Below are 27,483 nucleotides of genomic sequence, written 5' to 3'. Positions count from 1 at the left end.
TAGAACTTAAAGATTTATTAACTGGATACACCTAGTTCCAAGGATGAAAGCAACTATGAAGGGAAACAATGGGCTCACATCCAGAAAGGAATGAAGATACTTGCTGAATTTATCACTTTTTGCCCCAGGAAAAATGCTGTAATGATGATGATGGCTGCTTTTATCCTGGAATCATTAAGTCTGTTTTTAACCTGCTTGAGTTAAAATAAGATTCAGTTATAGAGCATAAAATGTGTAGTCGTTTTTCAATGAAGCAGCTGCCATATTGCTTCATGCTCAGATCATGGCAGTCTCCTTCCTCTACTGATGCTTGATCTATTCTTAGGGACCTGAACCCATATGAAACTGGACTCCAGGCAAGTAACTCTTGTAGAAAACACAATTCAGTTTCCAGCACCCACATGGCAGCTTACATTTAAAATTACCACATTGATTACATTCATATGGTACTGTCCAGTATGAATTCTTTCATGACTTAGAAGGCTACTCTTCTGTACCAAGGCTTTGCTATATTGACTACATTCATAGGGTTTCTCTCCTATATGAATTATTTTATGATTCCGAAGAGCATTCTTCTGTGCAAAGCCTACACCACATTGGACACATTTATACGGTGTGTTTCCAGTATGATATTTTTCATGATTGTGAAGACGGCTCTTCACTGCAAAGGCTTTACCACATTGATTACACTTATACGGTTTCTCTCCAGTATGCAGTCTTTCATGGGTGAGAAGATAACTCTTCTGTGTAAAGGCTTTACCACATTGATTACATTCATAGGGTTTCTCTCCAGTATGAATTCTTTCATGTGATTGAAGACCATTCTTCTGTGCAAAGGTTTTACCACATTGATTACATTTATATGGCTTCTCTCCAGTATGAATTCTTTCATGACATAGAAGGTTATTCTTCTGTCCAAAGGCTTTACCACATTGATTACATTCATAGGGTTTCTTCCCAGTATGAATTCTTTCATGGATGAGAAGATAACTCTTCTGTGCAAAGGCTTTACCACACTGGTTACATTCATAGAGTTTCTCTCCAGTATGAATTCTTTCATGTTTGAGAAGATATCTCTTCAATGCAAAGGCTTTACCACAATGGTGACATTCATAGGGTTTCTCTCCAGTATGAATTCTTTCATGATTTTGAAGACTTGTCTTCTGTGCAAAGGCTTTACCACATTGATTACATTCATAAGGGTTCTCTCTAGTATGAATTCTTTCATGTTTGAGAAGATAACTCTTCTGTGTAAAGGCTTTACCACACTGGTTACATTCATAGAGTTTCTCTCCAGTATGAATTCTTTCATGACTTTCAAGATGACTCTTCCGTGCAAAGGTTTTACCACATTGATCACATTGAAATGGTTTCTCTCCAGTATGAATTCTTTCATGACTTCGAAGATTACTCTTTTGTGTAAATGTTTTACCACATTCATTACACTCATAGAGTTTCTTCCCAGTATGAATTTGTTCATGACTGTGAAGACTATTCTTTCTCGTAAAGGCTTTATTACATTGATTATATTCATATGGTTTCGCTCCAGTATGAATTCTTTCATGACTTTGAAGATTACTCTTCTGTGCAAAGGCTTTACCACATTCATTACACTCATAGGGTTTCTCTCCAGTATGAATTCTTTCATGTCTTTGAAGATTACTCATCTTTACAAAGGCTTTCCCACATTGATTACATTCATAGCATTTCTCTGGAGTTTGAATTCTCTGTACTTGATGCTGAAGACTGTCACATGCAAAGGCTTTATTCCTTTGATTACACTCATAGGGTTTTCCTTCCAAATGAGATTTTTGGTGTTTTTCTAAAGAGCAATCAGATATAAAGGGTTTATCATGTTGATTACATTCATAGAGAGCCTCTTCATTATTGGTTCTTTGGTGTGTTTGACGATGCCTGTTAAGCCTAAAGCATTTAGTAGATGACTCACATTTATTATTTTCTGTTCCCACATCAGAATTTTCATATCTTTCAAGAGAACTTGAAGAACTCAGGGCCTGACCAGACTGATTGCACTTATAACATTTTCTTATACTGGGAGCCACACTACATATGCACAGTGAACCAGTAGAGAGAGATGAATTTCCATATTCCTGGATATCATAAGGTTTTTCTCCAATGAGAGTTTGTTGGTGAATTCCTACTGAAGTTGGAAAACCAAGTAATTGTAAACTTGTATCACAGTCATGTCTTCTCATAGAGGGGACTACCACATATCTTCCATTTCTTCTGAGAGTGCCAGAAGTACAATGCTTCTTTCCATACCCATTATGCTCCCATGGATTGTATCCAGAGTGACAGATGACACACCTGGGAAAGGAAAATAAAAAATAAAGGGTTTTCACATTGCATTCCCATAGTCGAATATTTTGTGTGTTATACAGATGTGGAATAGAGATTCGTGTTTCTACACCAAGACAACCTCCAGGTCTCTCATACAGTGCTTCTGTCACTAAACTATGCTAAATCACTCACTACAAGTATATGAGCAACGCTAGCTTTAATACCAAAGGTTTGCTTACAAAAGGTCTTAGCCATACACTAATGCCCTCATCAATGATATGATAATTGGAAGGCATGATGGTAATTGGTTGGACAGTTCAACAACATGCCTCTTACATGGCTATGATTGAAACTGTGACATCTACTATGGCATTGTTTCCTTGTCTTGTCCTTAAAGGAATGCTTTAAAAACAGTTATCAGCTACCTGATATTGGAGTATATGGTGTTGTGACAATTTAATAATCCTCACAAAGCTATGCCTATTTCCACAGTTGCTTTACATTAAAAGTTCAGGACACATTAACATTTTTTCAAACTGTTTGAAATCTCCTGCTCAAGCAGCCCCATTGCAGAAAGCCTGCCATCCGTGGTTCCTCCCCGAGAGATGTCTGGGATCATGCCTACCAGCTATTTAAGACCCAGTCCATACATCTGCCATGGGTGCTCTCATGATCTGTCTCCTGCTTTCCTGAGAGGTACCTGAGAGTGCTCTCCTTTGCGCTGCCCTGTTTCTAAATCTGGGTTTATTAATTCAGTTTGCTTTGGCTTATTGCATCGGTGACAGAGGAACCCGGCAACCGGGGATTGTATACTTATCTTTGGTGAACTGGCCAGGGTGAGTAGTCCTTCCACAACCATGTGGTGTGGCTGTGGAAGGACATTGATTCTCTCTCCCCATTTCCACTTTTACCACACGAATGAACAGCTCAGTAAGCCTCCCATTCCCAAACAAAAATGTCTTAAGAAGTCCGGGACCGGTAGACAGGCACGGCAGCAGCAACAAGCAGAGTCAGGTAGGCCCACACCACTCTCACCAAAAGATAGATCTACCAGACTGAAACTTAACAAAGAAACAAAGGACCTAACAGATGTTATGACTCAAATGGACCTAATAGATATCTACAGAATATTCCATCCTAACACAAAAGAATATACCTTCTTCTCAGCACCCCATGGAACCTTCTCAAAAATTGACCACATGCTTGGACACAAAACAAATCTCAACAGATACAAAAAAATTGGAATAACCTCCTGTATCTTATCAGACCACTATGCCTTAAAGTTAGACCTCAACAACAACAAAAATTATACAAAACCCACAAACTCATGGAAACTGAATAATGCCCACCTGAAACATCAATGGGTCAAGGAAGAAATAAAGAAAGAAATTAAAGAGTTCCTAGAATTCAATGAAAATGAAAGTACAACGTATGCAAACTTACGGGACACTATGAAAGCAGTGCTAAGAGGAAAATTCATAGCTCTAAATGCACACATAAAGAAGATGGAGCAATCCCATACCAATGAATTAACAGCACAACTGAAAGCTCTAGAACAAAAAGAAACAAACTTACCCAGGAGAAATAGACACCAGGAAATAATCAAATTGAGGGCTGAAATCAACGAAATAGAAAACAAGAGAACAATACAAAAAAAAAAAATCAATGAAACAAAGACTTGGTTCTTTGAAAAAATCAACAAGATAGACAAACCCCTAGCCAAATTAACCAAAAGGCAAAGAGAGAGCACCCAAATTCACAAAATCAGAAATGAAAAGGGAGACATAACAACAGACAATGAGGAAATCCAGAGAATCATCAGATCATACTTCAAAAACCTGTACTCCACAAAAATGGAAAACCAGGAAGAAATGGACAATTTTCTGGATAAATACCACATACCAAAATTAAATCAAGACCAGATAAACCACTTAAATAGACCAATAACCCCTAAAGAAATAGAAACAGTCATCAAAAGTCTCCCAACCAAAAAAAGGCCAGGACCAGATGGTTTCAGTGCAGAATTCTACCAGACTTTCAAAGAAGAACTAATACCAATCCTCTTCAAAGTGTTCCACACAATAGAAACAGAAGGAACATTACCAAACTCTTTTAATGAGGCTACAATTACCCTGATACCCAAACCACACAAAGATGCAACAAAGAAAGAGAACTACAGACCAATCTCCCTCATGAACATTGATGCAAAAATACTCAACAAAATATTGGCAAACCGAATCCAAGAATACATCAAAACAATCATCCATCACGATCAAGTAGGATTCATCCCAGGGATGCACGGATGGTTCAACATATGAAAATCAATCAATGTAATACACCATATAAACAAACTGAAAGAAAAAAAACACATGATCATCTCCTTAGATGCTGAAAAAGCCTTTGACAAAATCCAACACCCCTTCATGATAAAGGTCTTAGAAATATCAGGAATACAAGGAACATTTCTAAACATAATAAAAGCAATTTATAGCAAGCCAACAGCAAACATCAAATTAAATGGAGAGAAACTCAAAGCGATACCACTAAATTCAGGAACAAGACAAGGCTGTCCACTCTCCCCATATTTATTCAATATAGTACTAGAAGTTCTAGCTAGAGCAATAAGACAACAAAAGGAGATCAAAGGGATACAAATTGGCAAGGAAGAAGTCAAACTTTCACTATTTGCAGATGATATGATAGTATACATAAGTGACCCCAAAAACTCTATCAGGGAACTCCTACAGCTGATAAACTCCTTCAGTAAAGTGGCAGGATACAAGATCAACTCAAAAAAATCAGTAGCCCTCCTATACACAAATGATAAAAGGGCTGAGCAAGAAGTCAGAGAAACATCACCCTTTACAATAGCCACAAATAATATAAAATACCTTGGGATAACACTAACTAAACAAGTGAAGGACCTTTTTGATAAGAACTTTAAATCTCTAAAGAAAGAAATTGAAGAAGATATCAGAAAATGGAAGGATCTCCCATGCTCATGGATAGGTAGGATTAACATAGTAAAAATGGCAATCTTACCAAAAGCAATCTACAGATTCAATGCAATCCCCATCAAAATCCCAACACAATTCTTCACAGACTTGGAAAGAAAAATACTCAACTTCATATGGAAAAACAAAAGACCCAGGATAGCTAAAAGAATCCTAGACGATAAAGCAACCCTTGGAGGCATCACCATCCCTGACCTCAAACTCTACTATAGAGCTATAGTAATAAAAACAGCTTGGTACTGGTATGAAAACCGACATACGGACCAATGGAATCGAATTGAAGGCCCTGACATTAATCCATACACATATGAACACCTGGTTTTTGACAAAGAAGCCAAAACTATACAATGGAAAAAAGAAAGTATCTTCAAAAAATGGTGCTGGCATAACTGGATCTCAATATGAAAAGAGTACAAATAGATCCATATCTTTCACCATGCACAAAACTCAAGTCCAAGTGGATCAAAGACCTGAACATAAATAAATCCAGTTACACTAAACTTAATAGAAAAGAAAGTAGGAAGCACTCTTGAACTCATTGGCACTGGAGACCATTTCCTAAATAAAACACCAACAGCACAGACCCTGAGCACAACAATTAATAAATGGGACCTCACGAAATTGAGAAGCTTTTGCAGGGCAAAAGACACAGTCAATAAGACAAAAAGACAGCCAACAGAATGGAAAAAGATCTTCACCAACCCCACATCTGACAGAGGATTGATCTCCACAGTATATAAAGAACTCAAGAAACTAGACATCAAAATACTGAATATTCCAATTAAAAAAATGGGCTAAAGAGCTAAGTAGAGAATTCACAAAACAAGAATCACAAATGGCTGAAAGACATTTAAAGAAATGCTCAACATCCTTAATCATCAGAGAAATCCAAATCAAAACGACTCTGAGATACCTTACACCTGTCAGAATGGCTACGATCAAAAACATCAATGACAGTAAATGTTGGAGAGGATGTGGAGCAAAGGGAACACTCCTCCAATGTTGGTGGAATGTAACCTTAGATACATGCTCAGCTATGTTCACAGCAGCACTATTTGTAATAGGCAGAACCTCGAAACAACCTAGATGCCCGTCAATGGAAGAGTGGATGAAAAAAAATGTGGTACATATACACAATGGAGTACTACTTAGCAGGGGAAAACAATGAAAGCATGAAATTTGCAGGCACACGGATGGAACTAAAAAAATCATCCTGAGTGAGGTAACCCAAACCCAGAAAGACAGTCATGGTATGTACTCACTCATAAGTGGATTCTAGATATAAAATAAAGAACAATCAGAACACACACACACACACACACACACACACACACACACACACACACACGAAAAAAAAAAATTGGCGCACACCTTTAATCCCAGCACTCGGGAGGCAGAGCCAGGCGGATATCTGTGAGTTCGAGGCCAGCCTGGGCTACCAAGTGAGCTCCAGGAATGCGCAAAGCTACACAGAGAAACCCTGTCTCGAAAAAACCAAAAAAAAAAAAAAAACTCCACAAAGACTGGATCTCAAAATTCCAGCCCCTAGAGCAACTTATCTGGTTCAGTAACCCCTTGTTTTCCTGGTTTTAGGAAGCCCTTATCAGTCATCTAATTGTGCTGTATTTTATTTGATGCTTGCCCTTTGCCTTATTCAGTTCCTCCAGGAGCAGAACACCGCTATGGCGAAAACCACCACCAATCAGATTCACTACCAAGCCCCAGACCCATCCAATGAAGACAACAGTCTCTTCAAGGCTTAGGATGACACTTCTCCATTATAAAATAAAACAGAGGGAGAATTTTTTCAAAATTCTCAACTTGCTGCTCTGACTTACTCAACTGGGCAGCGTGTGCTGCTACTCTGTTTTTCAGTTTCCCTCTGCAGTGCCTTCTTTGGGATCCAGGTATCAGGCTGCCCGAACTGCTAGGATCCTTATTTTAAAAAAATTGTTTTTGTTAATGATGCTGTTTACTTTTTTTTTTTTTTTTTTTTTTTTTTTTGGTTTTTCCAGACAGGGTTTCTCTGTGTAGCTTTGCGCCTTTCCTGGAACTTGCTTTTGAGACCAGGCTGGCCTCGAAATCACGGAGATCCGCCTGCCTCTGCCTCCCAAGTGATGGGATTAAAGGCGTGCGCCACCACCGCCCGGCTATGCTGTTTACTTTTTATGGGTGGTGGAATTGTGTGAATGGTGTGGCCACACATGTGTGTTTCTGACTAGTTTTGAATGCCTGTGTTTACGTGTCCTGAATGTGTCTTGCTAATTGGGTATGTTTTAAAATCTGTAAGGCTTGTGATTCCAGATGGAAACTGTTTTGGAGAACATCACCAGTCACCATTTTGATTGAGGTTAAAGAAATACTTCACCACCATCTTTAATAAGGGTAACCACTTGGATTGGCCCCATCAAGGAGACATTAGGTCTCCAATAATTTGGTTTAGGATATATTTCTGTTTGATGATTTCTGTCCTGTCCTAAAAAAAAGGTTTATTAAACAGGATTTAAAACAATGCTTGTTTTGACCATTGATATTGAAATATAAATTGTTAGCAATGTTAAAACTTGCTATAGCCTGATATCTTAGGATCACCAATGAAAACTACAGACTGAATCTTCTGGCTTTTACCAACATTGGTAAACTGTAACTAATTGGGTAAACTGTATGTTTAGACTTAACCAACATATGCCCTCAAAGTTAAACCTAAACAACATTTCTCTAATTTAGATATACCTATCAGATTTTCCCCCATTCTCGAACATGCTCAGAAAACAGAATATAGCATTTAATATAAAAGCTTTTTAGGAGAGACAGGCCAACGCCTGGAAGCATACTGTATCTTCTCTAAGAAGATGGACGGCCACAGAAAAACTTCCACCTCGAGGTTTGCCTCGAAAGTAACAAAGCCAGCCACACAGTGAAAAGCTGCTTTACACCATTAACTGCTGCTGAGATCATGTCCAGACTGAATAAGTGGAGCAATGGGGTAACAATTGTGCCACTCTGCCAAGTCAGGTAGGCCTATCTCCCCAAATTTCTACTCCACAAAGAATCTGTCAGATCCTCTGAGCTTGGCATCTGAACAAGTGCTACCTCTGGGACTTGTCCCCCAGTGACCATAGAGAGACTTGGGACTGCCTGGGTTAACTGGAAAGCTGGCTTACTCCTGCTCACTTACTTATCCTTCTCAGATCTGATGGTGTTTGATGACCAGGGTACCAAGAGATTTGCCAGTTTAACAACACAACCAACCCCAAACCTAAAAGCAACTTAGTAGCTCATTAGTATGTTTCCTGGTAAAAATACATACAGGTGTACCTCATTCACAGACTCCATGGTACAGGATAAACTGGTTTCAGATATAACTTCAGAAGTTCAAAGTGTTAGCTTTGATATATGCAGTTTTGAAAAACTGATAAAGCATTGATTACAATCAGTTTTCAGGGATCCTTAAATTTCTGTGTTTTTACTGGTCCAGCTTTTAGAGATAGGTTAGCACTAGAGAGGATATAGAGCCCTGCAGACATGTTCAACTCCCTCCTCCACACACACAACCTCCTTTGTTCAGTGAATTTAGACTTAAAAATATTTATGCCTTTTAACCGAAATCCATAGCTTTTTATTTATTATGACACCAATATGTAAATCTGTTCCAGTAATTTTATAGACACCTGAAGCTTCCTGAAAAAAGGGCTTGGCTACTTTGTAAAGAAGTCTGGCCTGATGGAAAATAATAACAGTTTCTAGAGCATATTTTTGACCCCACCCATTTTTGAGCATATTCTGTAGGTTCACTCCTCCTGCCTGGGCCAAGGCCAAACCCCCAGGGATCCTACAGATACACCCGCTCCTGCAACAGCTCTGAGGATGCCAACCAACAACCAAGGATGCCAACTGGACAAATACTAACAGGTGGATTTTACCCACATGCCTGTTCATAAAAAGGCTCCATATCTCTTAACTCTTATTGACACATTTACAGGATGGATGCTCTCCCAAACTCCAGAAAAACAGCAGATACATGGCTCCAGTACTCCTGGAATACATCATCCCTAGATTTAACATGCCATCTCCCCAAGAGCCTGGGACTTCACTGCTGGTACCACCTCTACAGGCACATTGGGCACCTACCCAGCAACTCAAACCTTGTTTTCCAAGATGTCCCAATTAAGGGCATATCTGCCCAGATCCCTCACTCATTCACCCTTGACTCTTCTGTACAACCAGAACACTTCTCAGTTCCATTCTTTCCATCATTCTTCCTACTACCAATGGCTATCCCTGTTCGTAAGGCCAGTGATAAAAAGCTATTCTTTTTTTCTCCTAGCAACCCACATTCTCCGCCTCCTCAAGGACAGATGCCTGAGGCCTCCTGGATGGCAGCTATCCAAATGCATCACCACCCATACCCCTGCTGAGCATGGGCCACCTGACTTAAACCTTCCCCCTCCCCACATGGTCCCATGCTAGCAGGAAGTAGACAGACCGGAACCTGCTCCCATATGCCCAAAATAAATTGGGATGTTTACAATTTGCACCTGATGTGGCCTCATTGCAGAAAGCCCACCATTAATGGCTCCTCCCCCAGAGATGTCTGGGACTATGCCCATCCTTACTGGCTATTTAAAATCTGGCCCATAGAGCTGCCATGGGTGCTCTGCTCTCTGTCTCCTGACATCCTAAGAGCCCCTGGAGTGCTCTGCTTTGCTATGCTCTGTTTATTAAATCTGGATTTATTAATTTGGTTTGATTTGACTTATTGTATCAGTCATGTAGCGACCCACCAACCAGGAATCCAGTACTTATCGGAGACATACATATATATCACCTTGCACATGAAAATTACCTGCCATGTCTTGTAGAATTTGGATAATGTTCTTCAATATTGTGATCTTCCCATTTGTACCCTAAAATACAGCACCAGAAAATGTGATATATTACTGGAAATTACGAACAATTGAAATTACTGTCTTTCATGAACTTTTGAACAATGCCTGATTTATTCACCATTATTTTCTTCTTTAACATTCAAAATTATAGGAGAGCACCAATCTCCAAGAAAGGCTTCTTCCCTTAAGTTAAAAACTGACAGAAAGCTCACATTCTTACCTACAATAGTGAGGTTCCAGTAGGTTTCCAGCATCACATCTTTGTAGAGACTCTTCTGGGAAGGATCCAGCAAAGCCCACTCTTCATGAGTGAAGTTCACATGCACATCCTCATAGGTCACTGCATCCTAAAGTATCCCATATATGTACATAATAGAAATGGTGAGACTGACTACATTGCAAATGTACACTTCATTGAGAATATATTTACATAATTCCATGTGCTTGATACATTCTCTGACATGGGTGAGTAAATATCAAGTGCAGTCACCAACTCATTTTGAAAGAAAACATCAAGAGAGAATGACACCTTCCATTCCACTGTCCACAGAATAGATTACGGCACAGCAGAAGAAATGCCTAGGAATTTATACAGAGAGACATGCAAACAGAGTAACACTATCTAGTATACATCAGCAGAACTTTATCAAAATTATTGACTTCAAGAAGGGGTGGAAAGTAAGGGTGGGTGGTGCACAACTCTAATGCCAACTCTCGGGAGTCAGAGACAGGTGAAATTTGTGATTTCTGAGCCTGCCTGGTCCATGTAGAGATTGCAAGGACAGCCAAAGGTACATAGTGAGACCCTGTCTCTAACAAAAAAACAAACAAAAACAAAAAACAGAAAGCACTCAGGCATCACTCAAAATTTCTCCCAGATGTTAAACATTCATGCCAGTTCTATATTTGTCTATTGAACTGTAAGGCTAATAATTCCCGGGAAGCAATGCATTTTTATTAAGTTGCTGTCTGACAGATCAATGAGTTCTCAAGAACATTAGTAAAGTAAATGCTGACCCTAAAACAGTAAAACACACCCAAAAAGGGTGGTAGTATATACAGATGTGTCAACAGATAAGACCACACATTTGAAAACAATACAAAAGTGTAAAAATATACACAAAGGTAGGGACGATATTAAACAACAATTCAGTGATTCAGCAGATCACTATTAATTTCATGAATGAATGCATTCTTGCTCTGAAAATGATACCAATGCCAAAGTTCAAAAGTCATGACATGGGTAAAGTTCAGCACAAGAGTAAATGCCTGACATATACAAAAACCTGATTCACTGCCAAAAATATAAACATAAAAATATCAGGCAAGAAATATGGATTGGCGAAGAAAAGCAATTGCTTCTACTTTACATTACATTATTTCAGAATGAAATCTGTTCTGTTGGTGATGGCATGACTACATGAGAAGGAAGGAGGCTGCTCACTCTCAACAAAACAAAGAAATGTGGTGAGACTATATTCCTCAGGAAAGGATCCTCCTCCTAAGGAGAAGTCACCAATTATGAATCTAAGTCACAATTGTGATTGTAAGTCACCAATGCAGGCTCACACCAAAGACAATGCTCAAACTCAGGACACTACCTGGAAGATTTTTCTTTCAACCTTCAACATTTTGACACAGGTCATGACAGGTTCACAGTCAAATCACAATGGGAAATGCATTTAGTCTGATTTCAAAGATCCACATATTATGTGATAGTCCAATACTATTTGAATATACACACATAAAAAGGGCTGTTTAAATGCTCCTTGTAAGGCAGAACCTCTTAAAGGAGCTGTATCTGGTTTTGTGTTCTTTTTTGTTTGTTTTGTTTTGTTTTGTTTTTACTATTTTTTCAGCTTTCTCAGGCTGTATGTGGAAATTCTATGCACCACGTATAAACACCAAATATACCAGGCATTTTTAGCGGGACACCAGCAAGCTCCCAAACCATGGCATAGAGACTTATTACTAGTTTTGAATGCTTGCCCAAGCCCAGGTTCACCTCTGGCTAGCTCTTTCCACTTAAATTAACCTGTTTGTCTTTATCTACCTTATGCCCCCGGGCTATGTACCTTTTATTCTTTCTGTATATCTTTCCTGCTGTCTCCAGGTCTGCCTGGGGGCTGCCAGGCTCCTGGACCTGGGTGTGTCCCTCTCTTTCCCCCTGATTCTCTCCTTTCTTCCTCCCTCTCTTTCTTCTGGAGCATAGATTCTGCTCCTGCTTATTCTCTCTGCCCACCAACCCTGTGTATCCCTCTTCCGCCCAGGTATTGGCCATTCAGCTTTTTATTAGACCACTCAAGTGCCTTCGGCGGGCAAAGTGAAACAGCAACACATCTCTTCATAATTAAACAAACGCAGGATAAACAAATGTAATACATCCTTGCATCATTAAACAAATGCAGCAGATACAAATATAACACCTTCACATGAGATAACATTCCACATCATAAACAAAGGTAACAAATCTCTGTCCAGTTAAGATAATATTCCACAGCACATTACTCTTTCATTTAGCCTGACTTGATTTCCCAGGGCATGTGGAGAATACAGACATAATATAACAAAGTACTACATAACCTGTCTTACTGACTCTTCCCTTGCTATGAAGCACTATGACCAAGGCAACTCTTTTTGTTTGTTTGTTTGTTTGTTTTTGTTTTTGTTTTTCCAGACAGGGTTTCTCTATGTAACAGACCTGGCTGTCCTAGGAATTCACTCTGCAGACCAAGCAGGGCTCAGACTCACAGATCTGCCTGCCTCTGCATCTCAAGTGCTGGGATTAATAGCAAGCAACACTACCACTGATTTAAACATTTTAACAAATTAAACCCAAAAGACTTCAGTCCAGCAAACATGGAGAGTCACAAATCTGTCTGGTCACAGCCCAGACCAGACTCAATTAGGAGAAAATGGGGCCAAGCAACATCTTTTGTTTGGGGACTGAGGAGAAGGTGAAAGACCTGGATGAGAACAACTGGCTTCAACTGTTACAATCAGTTGGTAAAACTCGTTGATGGATTCAGCTGTCTCTGGTTGGCATCATGGAATTCTTTCCTCTGTTCCCTACCTGCATGGGGCCTACCTGCATAGACACAAGGAACATCTCCTCCCACATACATGCAAACCTAATTAAAAGAGTGTTTTTAAGGAAAGGATGTAACCACACACTTTTAATCATGGAGACTAGGGGACCCCACTGGGACCTGTGCCTAATGCAAGATGGGCTTCCTTAGCAGGCACAGGTCTAACCTTGAGTAGAAAGCAACCATGTGTCTATCATGTCACTATTATATTATGACAATGCAGAATTGGAGTTACAGATACAGCAAAAGTTCAATTAAAGTCTAACAATTTATGCTACAAAGTAAATTGCATGAGAAACAAAAATAACATGAGAAAATGTCATCAGGAATGAAAAATTGAACAACACACGACTGAATAAATAGTACATAAATACTGTGACACCATCTGACTTCTAACTTTGATTGAAATTGCAATAAAGACTGCAATGAACAGGGTGGTGGTGGGGGCACACACCTTTAAATGAAGCACTTGGTTTTTGAGGCCAGCCTGGTCTACAGAGTGAGTTCCAGGACAGCCTGGGCTACATAGAGAAAACCTATGTGGGGGGGGGATCTGTACTGTCTGGGAAAGAATAAAGAGATCAACAGAACATGAAAGCAAACTTAGAAATAAAAACACGCCGGGCGGTGGTGGCGCACGCCTTTAATCCCAGCACTCGGGAGGCAGAGCCAGGCGGATCTCTGTGAGTTCGAGGCCAGCCTGGGCTACCAAGTGAGTTCCAGGAAAGGCGCAAAGCTACACAGACAAACCCTGTCTCAAAAAAAAAAAAAAGAAAAAAAAAAGAAAAAAGGAAAAAGAAAAGAAATAAAAACACAATAAATATACATTCAATTTTACCACATGAGGCCAGAAATCACAGTAAGTTTGGCCTTAATGACACAGGTAAATGAACCACCCTGGCATCCTCATGCAGATGTGTTAATGACACAGACTTTACGCCTGCACAGAATTAACTGCAGACGGATCCTACACCTGAATGTTCAATGCTAAGTGCAGAACTTCTGGAAGACAGCAGAGTGACCAGAGCTCTGCAAGTTAGCAAATCTGCCTTCCCTGGCCACAGTTTTACTGAAAGAAATGAAAAAATTATCACCACGATCAATATGCCTTGCATGGTGACTAGGGTATTTCCTCACAAAGGCTCACTCTCCCCCATGCTCTGAGAGGCGCTAACCCCAGCGATAAATCACTCAGAGGTTCCGCTTCTGCCTGGGAGTTGCAGAGACCTCAGGACACCAAAGGGAATCACTCCACACACCGCGTCCTGACGCCATGTCCACAGCCCCGGGGCGGGGGACCCCACTCCGGCTCCGGCGGCTTCTCCCCACGAGGGACGGTGGACCCTCACTCACCATGGCGGATTCCATGCTCATCCGCTCTCCTCCTGGCTCCCAGCAGGCAGTCACAGCCCAGCACACAGAACAGGAGATCCACCTTTAACCACCCAGCCGCAGACTAAGCTGCCGGTCGCACCGGAAGTGCCCTCCTCATTCTGATTGGCAGTCCATCTGGAGGTCCTGATTGGTTACTCAGACCTGCGTAATCTAAACAGCTCCCTTAGGGGCAGTGCTGTGAAGTGAGGGAGCCCAATGATTGGTAGCCCTGGCTTTCACCCCAGGCACAGATCTGCCCCCGATCTGCAGAGATTGACATTCATGCAGAACTTGGGACTGGACTGCAAAGTTTTCCCTGAACTATTCCTGCACTCAGGAGGGCTCTTTTCTGGGGAATTAGGTTTTGCTATGAACTGAGAAAGGACAAAGGAAATCTGCCACTTTCTGGACTAGCAATACCTCAGGCGTGCTGTAGAAAACGTGCTATGATTTTCATTTTTGTAAAAGAAAATTATGATTTAAAAAAAAACACCTATATACTAATATGCACTCTCTTAAACTGTTATTCTGTAGAAAAGGCCCATCAATATAAATACAGGATTTAGAGAAGTAAACCCTACAGGATCAGAGTGAGCTTTTTACTTATACCTATATTTACTAGAGAGCATCAACATTCTAATGACTAAATTATATATAATTTATTTAATTAATAATAAATATATAAATTTATATTTTTTAATTACTTAAATAATAAATATATGTTATTGCCCATTTGACATAGGATTTTATGTGGTGATATTGTGTGGTGGTACTGTGTTCCAAGATATTGTGTACCCTAATAAATGTATCTGGGCTCAGAGAACAGACAGCCACTAGATACAAAGGCTAGAAAATAGTGGCACTCACACCTTTAATCCTAGCATTCCAGAGATAGAAATCCCTCTGGATCTCTGTGAGTTCAAGGCCACATTGGAAATAGCCAAGCATGGTGACACACGCCTTTAATCCCAGAAAGCCAGCCTTTAATCCCAGGGAGTGGTGGTAGAAAGCAGGAAGATATATAAGGCGTGAGGACCAGAAACTAGAGGCATTTTGGCTGGTTAAGCATTTGGCCTGGTTAAGCTTCAGGCTTTGGAGCAGTAGTTCGGCTGGGAACCATTCCAGATGAGGACTCAGAGGCTTCCAGTCTAAGGAAACAGGACCAGCTGAGGATCCGGCGAGGTGAGATAGCTGTGGCTTGTTCTGTCTCTCTGATCTACCAGCATGGACCCCAATAACTCGTCTCAGGTTTGATTTTATTAATAAGAACTTTTAAGATGCTACAATATTGTGTCCGCCAATATATTGTGCACCCTAATAAATTTATCTGGGGCCAGAAAACAGAACAGCCACTAGATAGACATAGAGGCCAGAAAATGATACCACACACCCCTTTAATCCTAGCCTTCCAGAGGCAGAGGTCCATCCTGATCTCTCTGAGTTCAAAGCCACACTGGAAAGAGCCAGGCATGGAGACACATGCATTTAAACCAAGGAAATGATGGCAGGAAGCAGAAAGGTATATGAGGCATGAAGAGGGGGAACAAGAGTCTTTTTTAAGTCTTTTAGCTTTTAGCAGCAGTTCAGCTGAGATCCATTCCCATGAGGACTCAGAAGATTTCAGTCTGAGGAAATAAGATCACTGAGGATTTGGCAAGGTGAGGTTGGATGTGGCTTGTTCTGTTTCTCTGATCTTTCTGTGTTCACCCCAATAGCTTACCTCCAGCTTTGTTTTCAGTAATAAGACCTTTTAAGATTCATATAACAGCCTACAGATTTGTTTTCTCTTACTTCTGCATCATTAGTGAAAATAAGTAAAGTAAATTAAGAATACTTATTTTTACATCACGCTTATATTGTTTCTTTTTCTTTATGAGGGTCTCACTCTGCAGCCCTGACTGGACAGGAACTTGATCTGCTGACCAGACTGGCCTAAGAATTATAAAGGAAAGTTTGCCTCTGCTGTAGAGTGCTAAGATTAAAGGCCTGCTCCACTCTGCATGACTTCTAGTAATTCTGCACAGTTACTAATGAAATAAACAGCAGCTGTTAAGATTCAGCCTCAGATCCTGTCAGTATGCTTCCCTCACCAACTCCACACCTCCACTTTTGGACCTGAACCTCGACAGAGCTGGACTCTGGCACTAAAGTCCCTGTCAAAGAGTTTTTAGAAAGGGGAGAGAGAGACTTTTCTGCTGGACAAATGTGGTGGTATTGTGTTCCCCAAAACATTGTGCACCCTAATAAACTTATCTGGGATCAGAGACAAAACAGCCACAATATTAAACATAGAGGATAGGCAGTAGTAGCACACACCTTTAATCCTAGCATTCCAGAGGCATAAATCCATCTGTTCAAGGATACAGCTGAGCATGGTTACTCACACCTTTAATCCCAGAAAGCGAGCCTTTAATCCCAGGGAGTGATGGTAGAAAGGAAAGATATATAAGACATGAAGACCAGAAACTAGAAGCATTTGGCTGGTTAAGCTTTCAGGCTTTCAAGCAGAGCAGTTCTGCTGAGATCCATTCGGATATGAGGACACAGAGGCTTCCAGTCTGAGGAAACAAGATTAGCTGAGAAGTTGGCCAGGTGAGGTTAGCTGTGGCTTGTTCTGTCTCTCTGATCTTCCAGTGTTCACCCCAATACCTGCCTCAGGTCTGATTTTATTAATAAGAACTTTGAAGATTCATGGTACATCTGGTGCCCAACGATTGTGGTACATTCGTGAATGACAAGAGTATATGTCTGGAGTCCATTTCACATGTGAGAGGTGGAAGTAGATGACCTGAAGCTTACAAGACTTTTTTAAGTTTATATAAAGAGGCACACATTTTAGATATGTTAGCATAGCTACTATTTGTAATCTGTACTCATATCTACATTCTGGGAAGAGCAGTAGACTCATGCTCTTTTGTCATGGTAAAAGCTTGGGGACCCAAAAATGATTCTGGGTTAAAAGCATGAACACTATTTAAGGTGATCTCAGAGAGGACAGAAACATTCTGGGGAGCAGAAGGGCAATAACTCACTTGAACTTGATTTTAAATATGAAAAAAAGCAGGGCCTCTTCTCTCTATCCAGAAGACTGGATGCATATAGATTATTCTGGTGTTTTAGCTCAACAAGAAGAACTTTTAAGTCTGTACGCAAAAACAACCAAATGGAATTTAAAATCTTGAGGGTGTGACTATGACAATAGAAGCAAAGCTTTCCTAGAGCTACACTAATAGCTTATCAGAACTGCATTGATTAATAAAACTTTGAGCTTGAAGTCTTAACATGAATGTAGCATGATGAGAGACAGGATTTTGAAGTATTATTCATTCTTTTTATATCCCTTAAATCAATGTTACCACAATTTTAACTTTGACACCCTCACACCTTACATAAACTTGCATTTATACAACTCAAAGCCCCTTTTCTTAGACCTTAAAACATTTCAAAGATCCTCAAAACTTAAGCTTTAAATGTTACACTTTTTTCTATCCAAATATTCACAATGAGACAGAGGTCATTGTTACACAATTATCCTTTAAAAAATAGTAAAAAGTTATACTGAAGTATGTTTTGTGAGTTTCTCTCCTTTGGAGTCTGATAACAGGGTAAATGATGACTAGACTAATTAGTAACTCCAGGAAATTGAGGCATTTGGACATATTTTTATATATGAAGAGAACTGGAAGGCAGATGAAGTCTTGAGAAAGCAGATGGGTGCTTGCTGCTGATAAAGCTACCTAGTCAATATCCTCAGAGATTTGAGAAGGATACATTATAACTGGAAATATAATCTAAATGATCTATGTATCAAATAAAATGAGAGTGACCCTTTACCTATACAGGCTACAATAGACCACAGTGTAGTCAGAAGATTTCTCCAGTCTTGCCTAGCCTGGTGTCCCACAGCCACTTATAAAATAATTACTCAGAGGCTTCCATTAATTACCAACTGTATGGCCATGACCTATGACTCAATTTTTTGCTAGCTAGCTCTTATACCTGAACTCAGCCCATTTCTATTAATCTATAGGTTGCCACTGTTCCATGGCTTTTCCTTTGTGCTATTACATGCTGCTCCCTGGACAGCAGGATGGCTCCTCTGACTCTACCTTTCTTCTTCCTGTCTCTTTACTGAATTTCCTGCCTGCCTCTAAGCTGCTTTGCTATAGGCCAAACAGCTTTATCAACCAATCAGAGCAACACATATTCACAGCATACAGAAAGATATCCCACAGCACTGTAGTAGTCTCCACAGTTTCAGTGGGGACAGTCGTTTTAGGTCTTCAGCTGTCATACAAGACAGCATAGGTGTAGCAAGAGCCCACAAATGTATATATCTCAATTTATTAAGGGGTGCAATGGGAATACAGACTCACTAATACAAAGCAAGGTAAACACACTTTTGATCTGCTGCTGATCCAGATGCCAATCTCCTCAAGTCAGATGGGGACCATCTGCAAGCCATTCTCCACCACCTGACCCAGTCTTGACGAACCAAGAATATGAATGACAACTCTCCCTCAGCTCTTAAGGGGTCACATATGCAGACAAAGCCACAGCCTAGAGCTTCTTCCCCAAAGCCATTGGCTAAATGGAATGAATTCCCACAATACATAGAAAGATGAAGCCGGGCGTTGGTGGCGCACGCCTTTAATCCCAGCACTTGGGAGGCAGAGCCAGGCGGATCTCTGTGAGTTCGAGGCCAGCCTGGGCTACCAAGTGAGCTCCAGGAAAGGCACAAAGCTACACAGAGAAACCCTGTCTCGAAAAACCAAAAAAAAAAAAAAAAAAAGAAAGATGAAGATGAAGTCTCAATTCTGAATATTTATGCCCCAAACATATGTAAAAGGAACATTACTAAAGCTTAAACCACATATAAAACCCCACACATTAATAGTGGGAGACCTCAACACCCCACATTCACAACTGGACAGATCTCCCAAAATGAAACTTAACAGAGAAATAAAGAGCTTAACTGATGTCATGACTCTTATGGACTTAATTGATATCTACAGAACATTCCATCCTAACAAGAAAGAATATACCTTCTTCTCAGCACCCCAGGGAACCTTCTCAAAAATCAACCACATACTTAGCCACAAAGCAGATCTCAACAGATACTAAACAATTGGAAAAAACTCCTGCGTTCTATCAGACCACCATGGTTTAAAGTTAGATTTCAACAAAAACAAAAACTACAGAAAACCTACAATCTCATGGAACTGAATAACCAATGGATTAAGGAAGAAATAAAGAAATTAAAGACTTCCTAGAGATCAATGAAAATGAAGACACCACATACCCAAACTTATGGGACACTACACAAGCAGTGCTAATAGCTAGAACCTCTAAACAACCTAGATGCCCTTCAACTGAAGAATGGATAAATAAAATGTGGTACATAGACACAATGGAATACTACTCAGCAAAAAAAAAACAATGACATCATGAGGATTGCAGGAAAATGGGTGGATCTAGAAAAAAATCATCCTGAGTGAGGCAGCCCAGACTCAGAAAGACAAACATGATATGTACTTACTCATAGGAGGACACAACTGGGGGAGACCACATAGAGAGCAGGACCCTGGGAAAGACACAGGGATCGCCCAATGACAGAGAAATGGATGAGATCTACATGGACAACCTGGATGTGAGTGGGGGTAATGAAGGGCAAGGGTCGAGGGAAAGAGAGCTTGAGGGAGCAGGAGATCCCAGCTGGATCAAGAATGGAGGGGGAGAACAAGGAATAAGAGACCATGGTAAATGGAGACCACATGAGAATAGGAAGAAGCAGGGTGCTAGAGAGGTCCACAGAAATCCACAAGGATACCTCCACAATAGGCAATGGTCGAGAGACATCCCGAAATGACCTACTCTGGTGATAGGATGGCTAAACACCCTAATTGTGCTAGAAACCTCATCCAATGACTGAGGGAACCGGATGCAGAGATCCATGGCCAGGCCCCATGTGGAGCTCCGGGAGTCCAATTGGCGAGAAAGAGGAGGGTTTGTATGAGCGAAAATTGTTGAGACCGAGATTGGAAAAAGCACAGGGACAAATAGCCAAATGAATGGAAACACATGAACTATGAAACAATGGCTGAGGAGCCCCCAACTGGATCAGGCCCTCTGGATAAATGAGGCAGTTGATTAACTTGATCTGTTTAGGAGGCATCCAGGCAGTGGGACTGGGACCTGTCCTTAGAGCATGTGCTGGTTGTTTGGAATATCCAGAAAATATTTTCAATAAAACCATATAACAAATTTTTCTTAGTTAATGTAAGTGCTGATAAAGCTACAAAGAAGCATGCAAAACACCCAAGAAATTGGGTCAGAAAAGAAAGTCCCCTTGTCACATAATAATCAAATCAGTAAACATACAGAACAAAGAAAATCCCCTTGTCACACAATAACCAAATGAGTAAGCATACAAAACAAAGAAAGAATAGTAAAAGCTGCAAAGGGGAAAGACCAAGTAACATTTGAAGGCAGACCTATGAGAATTATACCTCACTTTTCAGTGGAGAGTCTAAAAGCCATAAGGTCTTGGGCACACATGATGCAGGCTCTAAGAAACCACAGATGCCATCCCAGATTATTACATTCAGAAATTTTTCATCACTATAAATGGAGAAAATAAGATACAAATTATACAATATCTATGTACAAATCCATCCCTCCATAAGGTACTAGAAGAGAAAATCCAATCCAAGGAAGCTAACTACAAACCTGAAAACACAGTAAATGAATAATATAACATCAGCAAAACCAAAAGAAGAGAAACACAGAGAGAGAGAGAGAGACAGAGACAGAGACAGAGAGACAGAGAGAGACAGAGAGAGAGAGACAGAGAGAGAGAGAGAAACTAACATACTCTCATACACATACCATCATCACCACCAATAACAACAAAATAAAGGCATTAGTAATCATTTTTCCTGATATCTCTCAATATCAATGGCCTCAATTCCCCAATGAAGACACAAATTAACAGTATGGATTCAGAAAAAATATCCATCATTCCACTGCATACAAGAAACACACTTCAACATCAAGGATAGAGATTACCAAAAGGTGAATGCTGGGAAAGACATATTTAAAGCAACTAAAACTAAAAAGCAGTCTTGTGTAGCTACTTTTATTATCTACCAAAATAGACTTCAAACAAAAATTAATCAAAAGCAATGGGGAAGAATACTCCTTAGTCATCAAAGGAAAACTCCAATATGACATTTCAATTATTAATATCTATGCCCCAAACACAAGGTCACCCACTTTTGTAAAAGAAATATTTCTACAGGTTAAATGACACACTGACTCTCACACAGTATTTGATAGGGGTAGATTTCAATACCCCACCCTCAACAATGGACAGGTCATCCAGACAGAAACCAAATGGAGAAATATTGGAGCTAATGGATTTTATAAATCACATGAACCAACATACTACAGAACATTCCACCCAAAGAAAAAGAATACACCTTCTTCTCACACCTATGGAATTTTTTTCCAAAGTTGATGACACACCGGGACATAATTCAAGTCTTAACAGATATAAGAAAATTAATATAACTCCTTGCATCCTATCAGACCACTATGGATTACAGCTGGATATAAAAAAAAACTTAAAAACTCATGAAAACTGAACAACGCTCTACTAAAAAATGGGTCAAGACAGAAATAAAGAAGGAAATTAAAGTTTCTAGAATTCAATGAAAATGATTACACAAGATATCCAAATATGGAGGACACAATGAAAGTGGTGATATGAGGAAACTGTATATAGAACTGAGTGTCTACATAAAAAAGGAAAAGATTTCATATTTGCAACTGAACAGCACACATAAAAGCAGTAAAACAAAAACAACAGGCATACCCAAGAGGAATAGACAGGAAGAAAGTATCAAATAAGGGCTAAAATTCAGTAAATAGAAACAAAGAAAAAGACAAGGAGTCAATGAAACAGAGAGTCAGGTTTTTGAGGAAATCAATAAGACAGACAAACACTTATCCAAACTACCTGAGAGAAAATTAATCCTAATTAATTTTGGATATTAAACAACGGCTACTTGGGACAATAAGAAATCACCTATATCTGATTCACTGATTACATATTGGTAATCCCAAATGTAGACAAAACTGGAAAATTTTTGTTGTTGGTGGTGGTTTTTTGAGACAGGGTTTCTCTGTGCAGTGTTGGTGCCTGTCCTGGATCTCGATCTGTAAACAAAGCTGGCCTCAAACTCACAGAGATCTGCCTGGATCAGCCTCCCGAGTTCTAGGATTAAAGGCATATGCAACCACCACCATGTCCAACTCTGATTTGTATTGATTCATGCTGAAATTGTTTTCCAAAATGCACTGAAGTGTCCCAGCTTAACCTCTGCAGAGGCACTCAGGTTCAGGACAATAGGTCTTTTTTTTTTTTTTTTTTGGTTGTTTTTCGACACAGGGTTTCTCTGTGTAGCTTTGTGCCTGTCCTAGAACTATCTCTATAGCCCAGGCTGGCCTTAAACATACAGAGATCACCTGGCTTTGCCTCCCGAGTGCTGGGATTAAAGGCGTGCACCACCACCACCCAGTTGACAATATCTCTTAAAGTCATTTTTGGTGTCAGCCACAGGTCCACATCAAATTATTCACAGAAATGAATATACCAAGTATGATATCAGAGCCAGTCAGATCTCCTTGAATTTGGTCTTCATAGTGAATATGATAGAAAGACCTTCATCAATAATACACACACACACACACACACACACACACACACACACACATAAAGTTGAATATAATTTTGCTCTGTTGTTTGAAACAAGATCTCATTATAAAGATCCAGCTAGCCTAACACTCACATTGTATAGTTTAATGAATAATATATATTGAATATATGGAATAGATAAAACAAATATAAAATAATTTACATTGAATATATAAAACAAATTCCAGGAAACTTTTCATTCTATACCATTGGTTCATTATTGAAAACATGACAGTTTTCTATACAAGAGGGAGTTTCAAAACAATGGTCCAATCCTGACTCATCTAACCAAAATCTATAGGAACAGCAGTAATTTTTAATTTCAACAAACTCCATAGTTCTGATAATAAAAAAATATGAGATTTTTAAATACAAAATAGTAAATGCCTCAAAATAACAGTTATGAGTTTTACCAAGGAGCTTACCTATGAGGATCATCCATGCTGTCTCAGGAACATTCAAGACTCTAGCAGTTATCTGAAGTCTCAGAAAGCAAGGGGGTGGCGCCTAGAATGCTCAGTAAAGCAGCAGAGCACCAGGAAGTATAAGGAAGGCATTTGGACTCAAAGAAGGATCTGGAGAGTGGCATAAAGACTAAGGAATCAGAAGGCTACCTGGTGGCAGGAAGGTCCTGAAAAGGGGTAGGTGGATTGTTGGCTCACTTTCCCTGTATCGGGTTCTCATGTATATAACCATTGCAAGCTCTTCCCTGCACTGTTCCCAGCATCCTGCTATTCCTAACAACTACAACAGCAGCACTATAACCTCCAAGTCTCTGGGTTAAATCATCAGCCTTGATTGACTCCTTGTCCAGCTAGATCCAGGTCCTGGGGGTGTCCAGGGACTAGTTCGAGGGCTATAAGTGATCAGGCCAGGTGACTACAGGAACAGCTCCTCCAGCTCCACAGGTATTTGAGATAGGGTTGGTGCACAGGGCATGTGAGCTTTTGCAGCCCCACCTACCTGCCTCCCTGGGCCAAGCCTGCAAATCACCTACTAAACACACCCTCTCCCTGAGGCAAACTGAGTGGAAATTCCTCCAGACCTCTCCTCACAAGCACAGCACTCTCCAGATGCTCCCCCAGGCAAGAACCTCACAGACACACCCACACAACAAGATCAAAGACATTCTCCTTCCTTGGAAATACCCTTCCAGACATTATTTTTAGCCTGACTCAGAGGACCTTGGAATTCTGTGAGGACCTCAGTTTGGGAGAAAGTGTCAGAATGGGGGGGTGCTTGGCAGCTACACTGGAGAGCTGCTTTAAGATCAGGGACAGTGAAGACAACAGGGCAGCCCATCCACTGTACCCACAGGGCCCTGGAAAAAAGATCTGGACCTCCAGAGCTGGAATCATACAGGAGCCAGGAACCCAGAGTCATGGCTGGCAAGGTAGAATGACCCTGAGCCCTGCAAGAAGATCTCAGGTGAAGGAGAAAATATGGCCAGTACACATACTAACTTACAAGGTTCAGGGGAAGGATCTAATGAGACCCTCTCCTTAGGAAAAGTGCTACAGGAAACTAAGGACTATTGAGAGGGAAAATTGTGGGTTATCCAAAATGAAGTGGCCTGCGCTGAAATCATAAATAGAAGAAATACCATGGACTCAGCAGCTCATATTTATTTCTGGGCATAGACACAGAAATAAGAAAAGTGAAACAACCAGTTTGAGACAGAGTATTTGAGGGCATGTAGCAGGTTTTCTTTTGAGTCACCAACCAGCTCCCAAATCATGAAACAAAGATGTCTTAGCCATTATGAATGCTTCCTGTCACATGGATTATGGCACAAGATGTTGATTCTGCCCTATCCACCCACACAACACTATGCACACCTGATAAACCTCTGCAGCTCAGAAACGCCTTTTGTCCCCTGGAATAAAATTTCACTAGAAAACACCATTGCAGCTGGTGGTAGCAGAAAGGTAGAAGAATCTAATCAGGTATTGCTGAAAGATGATCCACCTCACCATCATTCTACCAGTTTCTAAATTATTTGTAGCATTTATAAGATAAACGTGAAAGAGGAGTGCAATGTTCAGAACTTCTAGAAACCAGACCTTCATTTTTCCAATCTGTCTTCTCACTGCACACCGAAAGCTTGCCTGTGTGTGCACACTGAACAATGATGCCACAGCATCATATTCTCCAATGCCAGGGCTGCAGAGTTTGCCCCTCCCAAGGAAATCCATCCACAGAGAAGCTCAGAGACGAGGACAACTTCCACAGTCAGCATATGGACCAACAGAACCATAGTCTGGCTCACATTTCATCTAAATGCCATAAGAAATGACAGATAAACAGTCCTTGTCTGAACACTCTACATCTACCATGACATAGCTTGCATGTTTCCCCCTGCAGTGGACACAGTACACTGTTCCTCCTCTTTTGGTCTGAAGGGAGAAGTCATGCTCCACACACAAATCCTTTCCCTGTTCTGCAATGCACAGTCCACTGTGTGACTCAAACAGGTAATTTTAGAACTCTGTGATGCTACAGATGTGTCATCCAGGAATTTAGGGTGGTTAGTCAGGAGGATAACAAGGGCAATGTCCTGTGGGACTACAGACAGGGTTCAAGTCCACCTAATTAACATAGAAGTTCTTGACTCAAAAACAATTTTCAAAAAGACGCCCCTATTCTAGAATTAGTATAACTTCATGGCACACCATCACTTAATGTTGGTTCTGACCCTGTGAGCAGCATTTAGAGACTTTTTTTTTTTTTTTTGGTTTTGTTTGTTTGTTTGGTTAGGTTATTTATTTATTTATTTATTTATTTATTTATTTATTTATTTATTTATTTTTTGGTTTTTTGAGACAGGGTTTCTCTGTGTAGCTTTGCACTTTCCTGGAACTGACTTGGTAGCCCAGGCTGGCTTTGAACTCACAGAGATCCGCCTGCCTCTGCCTCCCAAGTGCTGGGATTAAAGGCGTGTGCCACCCCCCCCACCCCCCCCACCCCCCGGCTTAGAGGCTAGTTTTTCAATGGAAGGATGGGCTTTTCTGCTTGTTGTAAATTAGGGTTGTCTCCTTTGTTATGGAATGTACCTAGTTAATCCTGCAGAACAAATATTTACATCTTATCATACTAATATCTAACTGGCATGGTTAGCATATACTTATCTTTGTGACATTTGTGATGCAGCCCTTCCTTTCCTAAATTCTACTTTGTAAATTAATGTCTCTTAACAATTGGTAAGGACTAGCCGGGCGGCGGCGGCGGCGCACGCCTTTAATCCCAGCACTCGGGAGGCAGAGGCAGACGGATCTCCACGAGTTCAAGGCCAGCCTGGTCTACAAAGCGAGTTCCAGGAAAGGTGCAAAGCTACACAGAGAAACCCTGTCCCGGGTAAAAAAAAAAAAAAAGAATTGGTAAGCCCTTATACCATCAATTTTACTACCATCAATTCCACTTTTCTCCATCACAGTATAGCAGAGGAGTGCTATTTTGCACAGGAGACACTGTTTACAAGGTCCACACAAATAACTCCAGATGGATCCCAAGCCTAAATGTGAAAAGTTCAAAGTGCTGTACTTCTGGGAGATATATTAGATACAGGACCAGGTCTCTCTGAGTTCAGCAAATTTGTGTTCCGTAGCAAAAATGCTTATGCACTCAGGGTGCCGGCATTACACAGTGATGTCAACAAGGTTCTTTCAAAGCTCAGTCCCACTCCCAATGATCTGCACACATGCAGCCTAGAGAGTGAAGTGACACAGGCTGCCAGCCGGCCCAGGAATTGCAAAGAGAGCGCAGGACCACACAGAAGCACACTGGAGCATGCAGGACAAGCAGAACCACGCTGGACCATGAAGTACCATGCAAGAACATGTGGAACTCTACACCCGGACACTGGCTCCCACCCAGTCAGGGGAGGACCCACCAAACTGGCTCCCGTGACTGAAATCACCACGCCTCCCAATCTGGAGACAGCAGCCCTTCACTCACCATGTTGTGGTTTTCCAGATTGCCCAACCTCTCTGCTCAGCTTCCCGCAGCAGCACACACAGCACGGCACACAAAACCTCTGGTCCCAGCTCCTTTTCAAAGCC

At 40.6% G+C, this 27,483-nt stretch overlaps 1 protein-coding gene across 3 annotated transcripts; it reads right to left on the bottom strand.

Annotated features, from left to right (window-relative positions):
- On the bottom strand, positions 1-27,483 carry LOC143270303 (uncharacterized). Of its 3 annotated transcripts, none has more exons than XM_076559722.1 (4): positions 27,380-27,483; positions 10,425-10,551; positions 10,162-10,222; positions 1-2,328 (listed from the first exon to the last, which is right to left on the bottom strand). In XM_076559722.1, exons 1-4 carry the CDS (start codon positions 27,380-27,382, stop codon positions 384-386), a joined length of 2,136 nt encoding a protein of 711 aa, XP_076415837.1. In that variant the 5' UTR covers positions 27,383-27,483; the 3' UTR covers positions 1-383. The 3 variants fall into 3 exon arrangements, with proteins under 3 accessions (XP_076415837.1, XP_076415836.1, XP_076415838.1); XM_076559721.1 differs by lacking the exon at positions 27,380-27,483 and adding an exon at positions 14,647-14,788; XM_076559723.1 differs by lacking the exons at positions 10,162-10,222; positions 27,380-27,483 and having other exon boundaries at positions 10,425-14,015.

The sequence above is a fragment of the Peromyscus maniculatus genome, chromosome 22 (genome assembly GCF_049852395.1).
Source record: "Peromyscus maniculatus bairdii isolate BWxNUB_F1_BW_parent chromosome 22, HU_Pman_BW_mat_3.1, whole genome shotgun sequence".
NCBI lineage: Eukaryota > Metazoa > Chordata > Mammalia > Rodentia > Cricetidae > Peromyscus > Peromyscus maniculatus.
Note: the sequence above shows the minus strand (reverse complement) of the source record. Positions and strands in the feature narration are given on the sequence as shown.

Bases quoted from the DNA above. Each gene is read 5' to 3' on its own strand.
- LOC143270303 (XM_076559721.1), bottom strand. From the start codon at position 14,667: ATGAGCATGGAATCCGCCATG. The intron at 10,552-14,646 runs GTGAGTGAGGGT...GGGATACTTTAG, and splicing joins TGAGCATGGAATCCGCCATG to GATGCAGTGACCTATGAGGA. The intron at 10,223-10,424 runs GTAAGAATGTGA...GCTGTATTTTAG, and splicing joins CTGGAACCTCACTATTGTAG to GGTACAAATGGGAAGATCAC.